The 12,820-nt window shown below is 34.6% G+C and overlaps 1 protein-coding gene across 1 annotated transcript in view; it reads left to right on the top strand.

Moving 5' to 3' along the window:
- LOC148013578 (ABSCISIC ACID-INSENSITIVE 5-like protein 2) overlaps positions 1-9,172 on the top strand; it is a 41,868-nt gene extending 32,696 nt beyond the window's left edge. The window contains exon 4 of the mRNA XM_087667784.1: positions 8,862-9,172. Coding sequence (XP_087523910.1) covers positions 8,862-8,978 — 117 coding nt within the window. The 3' untranslated portion in view covers positions 8,979-9,172. The remainder of the gene's footprint in view (positions 1-8,861) is intronic.
- Positions 9,173-12,820: the final 3,648 nt, after the last annotated feature.

Below are 12,820 nucleotides of genomic sequence, written 5' to 3'. Positions count from 1 at the left end.
TCTTACATCTTTCCTTGAAACTCATGATCAAGCACATATGCTGCAGCATGCATAGGAGAGTCATACTCATTCCATCTGTTGATGCATAACTCCTTGATCTGCTTTTACTTGTCTACATTTGGTTTCAAACTCTCCAACTTCTCAATCATGCAATCCATACCTTCATAGATCTTTCCAATGCATGGATCCATGCCATTTAGAAGCCTTAACATGTGCATAATAGGATCAACCATTTGGTTGGTGCGATTCACCTCATCCCAAAAATCTCTATCAGTGGCATATGTATTACATAACACAGTAGTGGTAGTGGCAGCACCAGTCCAATTTTCATACTCATCACTAGCAAATAGCTCCCTAATTGCACCTTTGCAATAGTGCAATCGACCAAGCATAAGAAAGTTATATGCAAATCGTGTATTCGAGTATTTGAAAAGTTCTTTGTCACTTCTCTTGCAAAACTCAGCATGCGAGTACTGATGATTACATATAAATGTGATAATCTTGTTGCCTTTCGCAACAAGAGATGCAACCCATGGCAAGTCCCCAATATCCTTCAACAAGTTATTCAAGCAATGCGCCATGCATGGACTAAAGGTTATATCTAAATACATTGCCATTAAAATGTTTCCTGCTGCCTTGTTTGTAGGTTCACCATCTGTCACAAACTGCACTACATTTTCTACTCTAACAGCCTACATTGCCTTGCACCACTCGGATGCCAATTCATCTGCACTCTTTCCAGTCTTTGAAGCATTATGACTACCAATGAAGTATACATCCCCATGAGAATATGGGACCATACCTATGGCGTGTCCATCCATTTGCTATCAATGCCACTCCATTTCTTGCCCATTGATTGCGAATATTTGTTGTTGCAATCTCTATGGTTGCTTTCTCCTTCCGAAGCAATGTAGTCCTGATAGTTTCTGATGAAGGGGGCCAATATGTGGGTCCATACTTTGCAATCTTTATCACCATATTTAAAAAATAAGGTGACTTGGCTGATTTGAATGCAATATGGTCATGGTAAAAAAAGCATGTCATTGTTGTATGTGTTTTCTCCTTTTTCTTTGGTTCCCATGAAGTGTGCAATGAACTCTATCTAACACCACGACCTGCTACCACTGATGGCCCCCGAGAAGGCTGCGTAGCCACTAATCTCGGTGGTCTTCTACATGAAGCACCATGCCTTGCTAACCTTGGAGTCCATGTTGTTAGATCCACTGCTATATTTGGCGTCCTCCTAGCATGCGAATTCCCCATAGAAGTGGCTATGCGGTCAAGTAACTCCTGCCTTTTCTCAATTGATACATTGGTGCAAAAACGCACCTCTTTCCCGTCCTCATGTAGAAGATGGGCTCTCACTTTATCAGCCCCATTAGTGTGAGAATAAGAGCAAAGTTTGCATTTCCAAGGGCGATCCTCTCTACCTCTCAATGGCACCCCTGCATCTACCTCATCCCACCATGACCAAGTACTGCTTCGACTTTGTCCAGTTGTTGGCGAATTACCTGTTGAGGATGATGAAGATCCCATAGATGTCAATGCTGCCGTCTATATAAAAGTGATAAATAATCAGTAAAGTTCAATGAAATTGCAGAAATTTGCAGCCAAAATTTCAACACGCATGTGTTAAATGGTTGCTGAAAATGCCCGAACTTTGGTGTTACTTCAGCCTGCATTCCTTTTACTGAAAATGCCACAAATTTGGGGCATTCCAGCCTGCATTCCCTTGCTGAAAATGCCCCAAAATTTGGCACATTTTCACCCAAATTTGGGGGCTCTTTCAGATCCCGGGATGATGGATCCCAATGCCCCATTCCCCATAGAAGTGGGTATGCGGTCAAGAAACTCGTGCCTTTTCTCAATTGATACGTTGGTGCAAAAACGCACCTCTGTCCCCTCCTCATGTAGAAGATGGGCTCTCACTTTATCAGCCCCACTAGTGTGAGCATAAGAGCAAAGTTTGCATTTCCAAGGGCGAGCCCCTCCACCTCTCAATGGCATCTCTACATCTACCTCATCTTACCCTGACCAAGTAGTGCTTCGACTTCGTCCAGTTGTTGACAAAGTACCTATTGAGGATGATGAAGATCCCATAGATGTCAATGCTGTCATCTATATAAAAGTGACAAATAATCAATAAAGTTCAATGAAATTGCAGAAATTTGCAAGCAAAATTTCAACATGCATGTGTTAAATGGTTGCTGAAAATGCCCAAACTTTGGTGCTACTTCAGCCCGCATTTCTTTTTGTGAAAATGCCACAAACTTGGGGCATTGCAGCCTGCATTCCCTTGCTGAAAATGCCCCAAAATTTGGCACATTTTCAGCTTCCAAATTTGGGGCAATGATTGATTCAAAATGCCACAAATTTGGGGGAATTCTAGCCTGCATTCCCTTGTTGAAAATGCCCCAAAATTTGGTGCATTTTCACCCAAATTTGGGGGCTCTTTCAGATCTTGGGATGATGGATCCCAATGCCCCAAATTTGGGGACATTGCAGCCAAATTTGGGCCCCAATCCTTGTTGAGAAAGCTCCATTTTTTGGGGCAACTGCCAACAATTGATCCAAAATGCCCCAAATTTGGGGGAGATAACGATCCCACTGAACAAAAATCAGTATTGAGTAGACAAATACTTTGGTGCTTTACACAAGAGTCCTTAGCTGATCGCAGGTAGGAGTCGGGCCAAGCAAGCAGGAGATGCGGGCTAGGTAGGTGGGAGAGGTGGGCCAAGCAGGTGGGAGGCAGGCTAGGCAGTTGGGAGAGGTGGGCCAAGTAGGTGGGAGGTGGGCTAGGCAGTTGGGAGAGGCAGGCCAGGTAGGCGGGGCGAGGCGACAGTGATCGGGACAGGAGATTGATGATTAAAAAAAAAAAGCCATTGTTGGAATGACCGTTCCAAATAGGGAATGGCCAGGGAATGGGGTGGAACGGGCAGGAATGGGCTGGAACGTTCTACCAACGTTTCTTGGGCTTGGACCTCCTAGAACGCGTTAATCCATTTCTAAGTGCCGGAACAGGCGTTCCTTGTCTCTATCCGTGCAACAAAGTGTCATATAGACTATGAGGCACATGACAAGAAGGGAGGCTATCAGGCCAGCAAAGTGGTCTATTTGCATTCAAAAAAACAGGCAGTACTTGTAAAATATAGGTGTAGGTTGCTAAATGCAATCGCTTGGAATGAGGATTGCCCAATGGGCTGCAAAAGCAACTGATGCTGAAGAAACTGGTGATATGGCTGCCAAATACAGCATCCACTGGCCAAAGTGCAGCTCTCGAAGAGACACTTGGGTGTGCTGCAGAAAAATGCAGCATTTTCTGTTCCAAATGCAGCTGTTGAAATGGTTGTGAGGCTGTGAAATGCAAGAGTTCTTAGAGAGATGGCTGGCATTGAGAGAGAACAAGCAGGGAGTGGGAGATCTTGCAGAAGAAGAGATAAAGCTGTAAAGTAAGCAGGACGAGATGGGATGCTGCTGCTGCTGCAAAAGTGCACCAATCCTCGGACTCATGTGAAATACCTTGCACATGTGTTGGTCATGCTGGATGAAGAATGTTGCCAGCACATGGCAGGACTTCAGGGTGCAGCATCATGGTTGACAAATCCATGGAGATGTGCTGAATGTTGCTGCACCAGCAAACAGGATTAGTTGTTAAGCGTCTGGTCACAAGAAATGCATGTCTAAATAGAAACACTCCTATGAATAGCTGGTGATCACCTTCATGGCAGCTTCAATAGCGATAATAGACACCGTGCAATGACAGTACGATGGAAATAGAGGTGCAGAAGGTGATTTTGACATTGGAGAGAGATGAGCACAAGATAATTACAGAGGCAAACAAGGTTCCTAGGTTGTGAAACCGAGATGCAAAAATAGTGAAGTGAGAACTGCAGTATGGTCAAGTGAATGGGCCTAAAAATAGGCTAAAATCAGAAAATAGACTGACCCAGAAAGGTGGAAAGGACAAAAATAGATCTGATCTGACACATGGCAAATGGATCACATAAACTTATCTTGTGCACCTTTAGCGTTGCGGCTTTTTTGTGGTGTTTCTCATGATGGTGTTTTTCTTGCAGCAACAGATTTGATGTTTGTCACTAGGTGGGGCCATGTCAGTGATGTTTTTAGTGCAGGCCCCTCTTTTTGTTCATTGCAGAGGTCACTCATGCTTACGTCCCTATCCTAGTATCAACACAATGTTGGACTGAGGTGAGTTAGATATATAGGATTGTGTTTAATTTGTTGGAGCAATCGAAGGAAGAATTGCATCTAACTTGGACGGGACAAAGCACAACTACTACTAAGGGTGATTAACCGCTTGTTAATCCTGCCAAGGAGGTGCAAACGCTTTTGCTAAAAAAGATTGTCATAACCTTGTTTAACTGGAAGCCAAACGTCAAGAAGTGCCTGGTCAGGTGTATGATCCATGTGTGATGGGATGCCAACGTGAGCCCTATTATGTGTTACTAGGTACGAGGAGCCTTTAAGAGAAACATGCCAGTGGGCCATAGGAGGCTATAAAATGCAAAGTGGAAGACATTACTTCATGAAAAATTAAAGGAGGGGTTTACTCAAGTTTCAATGCCTTAAGACTACTAAAGCAATTGCTTAGGCTCCATCTTTAGCTATGCCTAACACTTTTATCTTGATTCGGAGTTTCTTAACTTACAGAAGCAATGATCTTATCGTCCTTTGTAGAACTATGGCTGGGGTGTTCACTACCTTTGTTTGATAAAGGTGCTTCTAAAACATGCTCAAAAATACCTTGTCCACAGTCACAAACATCTTTCAGCAATGATTTTTAAGATGCAGCCACTGTCTTGGATAGACAATTTTCATTGTGGGTGGGTGGATCACTATGATCACATTGTGCTTGCCAAATTACCAGTGGGCCCTTCTAGCAAAGGCATTATGTTGCAAGAAAAGGCCATCCCTCAGCCTTGGTGGCTCTCATCAAAGATGTAGATAGTGCGGACTATGGGGATGGTTTGCAAGTCCCTCTTCAATCTCTGCACATGTCTAGAACTGGGGAACTTTGTCATATGTGATGAGATAAAAGCCAGGAAGATTTACTATCTCACCACTTGTACGATTCCCCTGCATGTACTTTGAGGTAACAACTATGGACCATCAGTTCTGTCTGTGCAGACAAATCAGGCATGGACAGACTGAATTCTGCGTGTCATTTGCTCCCATGCCATCATACTATGTATGTGGCTTGAAGAAGAAACTTCAGCAAAATCTACATGAGCTGATACATAGACTTTCATATCCATATCATTGACCAATCTTTTGCTATCACATGCCAAAATTCTGAGACAGCTGCTACGTCTCCCATCAAAATCAGTTTGTTGCAAGCAAAAATTAGACTTGGTCTGCCATTCACTTTGAATTGAAGAAACGTCAATTTAATGATGTTGTTTTGGCCATGTTGTGCTTCAAAATTTTGGATCAGCAGGTGTGTTGGTAAAATCAGCAAGGTTTTATATACATGTGAAACCATCCTCCTCTTCGGATAGGGTGGTAAAATTGAGCAATCACTTAATGACAACAAGTAATAACTGAGCATAAATTGAAATGTACACATTACCTGAACAATCTTGGACATTAGACACCCGGTTGGGTGGTCCCAAAATTGGTGCCCCTTTTGGTATTTCTTTAACTTTGATTGCTCACGGACAATGCAAAGTTGAGATTTCACAATCTTCTTTGCTGATTCAAAAGCCCCTTGTATATGCAAGCAATTCGGGCCAATTGCCCCTTGATTTTCACCCAAGATTTGTATAAGTGGAACTATCAACTGACCAAATAATGTCCCAATTTACAGTGGATGGGTTGACATTTAAAATCCCTATCAATTCCATGAATTTTAGGTGTTGATTTTAGTATACGACGTCTTCTCCGATTGGCATGGGTTTCAAGGTGGTTGTCAAATCCTAATTTTTACTTAAATTTAGGGTTTATAGTAGAAATGCTCCTATCTACTAAATCTAGCTGAGATTCACTGAGAATGTCTAGAAGTGTTAAGATTGATCCTTTTGATCTTGCCTAAAATTAAATGTGTCAATCCATAATCAAATTGGCTAGGCCATTTGTAACATGGATTGGTTCCAACCTCTGTTTACTCTTAGATTGGCAATGATTAATTAATTAATGTTAGTTCCTAGTGTCACCACTAATACTTATTGGCCTAGGGTTAAAATTGACGCCAACTAAACCCCAAAGCCAAGCTGGCATAACTTATGACAACTTTTCCGTTTGACACCTACTGCATCTTGGGGGTCCTTGGCTTATTACCATGAAATAATTGTCATGTGTATCGCATGTGCTAAACAACCTTACACATTTGGTTAGTAATTTAATTAAATGTTATCGGTAATATCAAAGCATCTTAAAATTTCACGTTCCCACAACAACATGCCCTCATAATTATGCATGGTGGATTGATTCCACTGAGTACACAAATATTCTTTGCATTGTATGGGGATTGATTCCACCTAGTACATAATTATTCTTCGTATTGTATAGGGAGCTGATAAGAGATTGGATAAAAATTGAAACTATGTATGTAAACAAACATTTGTTAAAATACTATTACATAAATATATGGATCATCTATCTAAGGGATTCTATATGGGGGATCTATTGATTATCCAATTAAGTTGGTAATTTGTGCTATGTCTTCAAGCGAGCACTTATATCCTTAGTTACAAAGAAATATAGAGATACAAAGGAATTGATGGGCTGTCACATTGAAGGCTTTAAAGCATTAGGATACTAAGTTGTGTCATTCATCTTGGTGGAAACAAAGTTCGATTGATGCATATTTGTATCAATGAGCTTGAGCAACCAATGGAGATACTATCCCATAATCTTCAATAGTCTACAATGTGCAAGCCACTTGAAGGATAAGCTCTTCGTAAGAAGATTTGCATCAATATCATCTATGTGAAGCTTGACAAGCTGAATGTGCTTTTTTAGAGTACTTTCTTAAAGTGATACTCCACATTAATATGCTTAGTCTTTGCATGAAAAACTGAGATCTATACCAATTGGATGGGCCTTGCCTATCATTATGTGAAATGGGGACCTCATGCAATGTCTAGATTTTTCACTAGATGAGTAAGCTATATAGCTTTCTTGCATGGCTCAAAAGTCGTAACAATTTCTATCTCAATGGTAGAAAATATCATACATACTTGCAATCAAGAAACCCATGAAAATGCGCCTCCTACAAATGTGAAAATGAATCATGTCATAGGCTTCTTAGCGTTTACATTTTCTTCCAATCTATGTATGTATAACCAATGATAGATGTATTCTTTCTCCCAAAGCAAATTTAATATTTTGAATAAGATTTCTTTTCTTGACTAAATGAGTTATTGATCATTTGGTTGGAATGATCAATTTTGCAATGATAAAACATTAAACACAGACATCATTAGGTTAGAAATTGGAAACAAGATATCTCAAAGATGTTCTTCAAACAAAAAATGGATATTATGAGTTTGTAACCCTTAAGGAGAGTCATTGCATTGATTAGGCATATGATATTAACATTGTATTAAAAAACGTTTACTCATGTTTCTAGATAATGTCTTGATATTTAGAAAACACATTAAACAACATTTGGAATATTGAGGGAACATTCCTTATATTTACGAATCAAAATATAATTGTTACAAAAGATCCACTAAAGTAATAAAGGAGGGGATAAATGTACGATCCAAAGAAAGTGACTATCTTTAAATAGCATATATCTACTAATCTAGAGTGCTCATAGATATTATTTTGACAAGGGTTTCTAAAAATTTTGGTTGATACTATAAGGATAGTTTTATCAATGATGGACCTTCTTAAAAGGAAAAACTACAAACTTTAGTTGGAAATAAAAAAGTTCTGATAAGATATTGTAATAGTTGCAATCCAATTCTTTAGGTAGTGAAGGCATTTGTCAATCAAAACAAAACAATAATATATATTATTTAAACTCACAAGTAGTAGATTAATCACTTTTTAAAAATAAGCATTTGGAATGTAAGATAATTTTTACAGCATATGAGGATTTCTTTCTATAGTTTGGAGTCTTTAGTAGAGATAGCACTCCCTTTATGATGGATAGCTTGAGGTATTAGATGGTTTGTAGTCAAAATAAGTGAAAACCAAGGTATGTGGATTTAAATGCTTGACATATTCAGCTTAAAAGTTAGATATATATGGATTACTATATGTATAGTTTATGCATTTGGTAGAATGTTTAAAATTAAAGGGCTCAATATCATGACATTTATTAGTGAGTTTTTTTTAGTACTTAAAGAGATATGGATACACAAAAAGAGGTGACTCGGGTTATGTTAAGTACAATGGAAAGTCATATGTGAAAAAGTGTTCATTTTATATTAAAATTTCTTGTATAGAGTTAAGATAAGTGTTACTTTAGTATTGAGACAATCCAAGGATTAATCACTTAAGGATATAAAAAATCTATGTAAAATTAAATTTTATTTAAATAGATAAATAATGTTGACAATCATGCTATGTAGATGATTATGGATAATTGTTTGGGAAAGTTAGTTGAGTAGTTTTTATTTATTTTAATTATATAGATTATAAGTTATATAATAAAGAAGTTTTTAATATTAAAAATTTCTTTAACATAGTAAAGTGATGTTTCATAATTGTTAATATTTATGTAAAAAAATGTAGAGATATTTATGTCTTTGTAAGTCAAATTGATTGAAAAATAAAAATTATGCTTGTTTATTTATGTAATGTCGGGCTTTTGATCCTTATTTTTAATTCTTAATTGGTTATTTACTGGACTAATATAATATTGGATTGAATTTTACATTATCGTGCAGATTTTGGAAAGGCGAAGTGATGGTTCACAATCTCCTCCTCGTCGTAGATCACGATCTTGTGACGGAAAGATAGAAACGAGGGTGGATATGTTATTATCAAAAAACACAATTTTATAAAAAAAAACTCCTTGGAAAATCAATAATAATAGTGATAAATTCACCCGATGGAGTTGTATAAATCTTTGAAAGAAAGCAATTGTAAATTGGACTAATAGAGCTTATGACTAGTAAGCGTGTACGGCATCTTGTTTGTAATTGTGCAGAGAATAGTTAATGATTATTTGTCTTGAAGCTCACCTTCAAAAGCAAGGTTTGAAGCTTTTTTAAAATCTATATTGTAAATATTTGATTTTTTGTACTTATGTTTTTGTACTTATAAGTTTTTTTGTTAAATAAATGAATATTATTTTATTTTTAATATAAACATAAAACTAATTAAATCTATTTAATAGTTATGACTTCAAATTCAATTTATCTTTACTAAAGTGGTTTCCATAAGTCTTTTACTTTTGAGTTAAGAATTATATTTGTATAATACATATCTATTTATTACAACATATTTTTATGTTATGAGTGATTTTTTAAAATTGACTTTTAAATAAATTTCTTAAGTGATTTGATTATTTTATCTAATGTTTAATGTTCATTGAATAAGTATATATATTATATGGTGTTTTATTTTTTAAAATTATTTTATTATATTAAATTAAAATATTTTACAATCTGTTAAAGTCTTAAAGAGAAGTATATTTTTATATTACAATTGATTTTTAAAAGTGTTAACTCTCAAATAAATCTCTTTTTTAAAGTAGTTTAGTTGCTTTTTGTTTAATATTCAATGATCATTAAAAAATAACATATGTTATATGTTTTATTTATTATTATTTTATTATTATCAAATTGAAAGATTATATATAATGATATAAAGTTTGAAAGAGTTAAGAGTTTTTGTGGGAGGTATTTACTTAGTATCACTAGCTTTAAACTTTTAATAATGGTAATATTTTTAAAAATATTGTTATTTTAGAGTTGAGATAAAAGGGGATCTTTTTAGTATGGACCAAGCTAACTTGGATACAAGGTTAGAATACTTGTGTTAATAAGTTTGTAACTTGAAAGCATAAAATATGGTATTGAAAAACTTACTTATCAACATATATACGTGTTTGATGGAGTTAGAATAAAAGTTAGCAACATAGATTCCTATGATTAATAAGAAGATTAAACATGAAGTCAAGGAAATTACAATCAAATTGAGGAGACAAAAAAATATTTAATTAAGATAATGCCTAGAATATCATCTTAATGAATGACATGATGAAGCACATGAAAAACTAGATAAAGATAATCACACACGTTTAGAATCAAAAGACAAGGATATACTCTAAATAACTTGAGTTTAGAGATGTATACCAAAAAGTTGAAGCACTATAGTAATTAAAATGTTTTGAGACATAAATATGTATCATAAATAAACATATACTAGCTTAAATCAATGTATGCTTATTGAAATTATTGTAATAAATACAACTAAAAAAATGACAGTTATCATAGAGAAGTTTAATAAGCTTATGTGCGTGTGGCTTTAGGATCATGATGTGTTGAATAATTCTTGCAGTTGTAGTTGTCAAATTTTATGTCGCTTGTATATGTGATATCTCAAAGTTGATTATAACTAAAATTTAGATATGTGTTCCTTTGCACTTTGTACTTTGGGGGTATTTTAGAGGGTATTAATGTCACTTTAATTTTTTTTTTCTCTTTACTTTTTATGTAAAGTCACATTTAGTTTAATGAATTAGATTATTATGTATAGAAGTATTTAATATGTGAAGTTAGTGAGATAAACTTGTGTTTTATACAAAATAAAGAGTTTAAACAATCGAGTAGTATTTTTACTTGAAATTAAGAAAATGGAAATATCCAATTAAAAGCACATGTTAAGTATACAAATTGAGTGCCTTTTTTTAGCTCCTTGATAGAACATATGTAATACACATGTATGTTGGCTTTTGGATTTGTTTTAGAGTAATAGTAATGACTTATTCACATTGAGATTAATAGTAATAGAATTACTTGCATGATGTGTGACATGAGTTATTTCTAAGAGTGTTTTAGTAGAGTGACCTTTACTTAAAAGTTGCATGGGCTTGGATATTGACATAAATAGATATTTAATACTCATGTGCATGGACATGCTTATACTTTACGACTTCATATCTAAATAAACATGCAAGTTGGTTTTGACAACATAAATATGCTTATTGAAAGTATAATATTTTAATATTTATTTTTAATAATTTCGAGGAATTAGAGATGGTTGGTGGGGGCTTAATATTATAGAAATATCTTACATTTTTCTTTAGTAAGGGTATCATTGTCATTGATGATGATGGATCAAAAATTATTTTATCAATGTGAAAATTGATTCAAAATATTTTTGTGTTTTAATTCTCTCTCTAAGCCTCTACAAGTTTTGGCTTTAAGAGTATATCTTCATAGTAAATTTTTATTTTTATTTTAAAAGAATAAATAATTAAGACAAGTCATTATTCGTGAAAATACAATAGCAAAATTAATAATACCAAAATTAGCTATAGTTCATTGCGACTTTGATCTCATATTGGAAAGTATGTTTGATTAGGAATATGCTAGATTTTTCAAAAGTACATAAGTATATTATGACATTAATCGAAACAACTTAAATATAAGCTAATTGTAACTAGTAAAAACTCATATGGAAACTTGGGATGAATTCAACTCCATAGCTTCAAAAATGAGACAATATCATAATATACCATTTGAATTGCAACATATTTTTTATGTATCTTCTCTTAGATATTTCTAGTATAATTTTGTATCTTAAACATATGAATTAGTCATATAGAATATTAAATTATATGTAAAAGAATAAAAGTATAGTAATATTTTATAATGATATATTATGAATGTTTAAAATGCATTTTTTATATGTTCTTGTGTATTGCTCACAAGTTAAATGAGCATAAAATTTTCCATGTATATGTATTTTCTTTTGAAAAACTTTATACTTTTTATTTAAAATAATTATTTTATTGACTCTTGTTTTGATTTTGAGCTTTATATATATCTAACTCTTAAATATAGTTATGATAGTAATGTCTGGTCGGTATATCCATGATTTTTTAAAGAGGCAGAAACATGCTTGGCTTTTATTTTAAAATTTACCTTATCACTTTGACTTGAAACTAAGTACTCTACTCTAAACATCTTTCAAATCTTCCTAGCCCTCAAGTATTAAATATTATATACTTGAGCTCTCTAGAGAATACTAAGAACATAGGAACAAAGAAAGTCTATCTTATCTCCCCAAGCATGTTTTTCATTTTCTATAAAACCACATAAGAAAAACAAACACGAAGGAAAAAAATCTTTATTCATCATAGATTGTATTTTTCATAGTAGTAGATTTAATGAAACACATCATATTCTTCATAGCAATGAACCATAAAGAAAAATAAATCATTTACACTAACTTATGAATGGAATCAATCACACAATATTCATGTCAAAGCTTCCACAAAGAATCCTTGGTCTTTCTTCTCTCATCATCTCACGATTTATCTCTTATATATATAATGTTTTGCATCAAAATGTGGCTATCGCTCCAATGACCTTTCAGATTGGTCGTGCCTCTTAGAGAGTATGTTCATAACCAAATGAGGATTATGTAGTGTTGTTCCTCATTTGGTTGTGAAGATACTCTCTAAGAGGCACTCCTTTAATGATATAATAGAACATATAATAGAACAACACTACATAATCCTCATTTGGTTGTGAAGATACTCTCTAAGAGGCACGACTGATCTGAAAGGGCATTGGAGCCACTACAATGACTCTTCATAACACACCAATGACATTGTCACTCCTAGTCTTCAGCTTTAGTCTTTAATTGCTACTTTTTCATTTGAACTAACTTA

The sequence above is a fragment of the Lygodium microphyllum genome, chromosome 26 (assembly GCF_053477565.2).
Source record: "Lygodium microphyllum isolate KBCC chromosome 26, Lygodium_microphyllum_v1.1.10, whole genome shotgun sequence".
Lineage (NCBI taxonomy): Eukaryota > Viridiplantae > Streptophyta > Polypodiopsida > Schizaeales > Lygodiaceae > Lygodium > Lygodium microphyllum.
The sequence above is the reverse complement of the archived record's forward strand: the minus strand, read 5'-3'. Positions and strand labels throughout refer to the sequence as shown.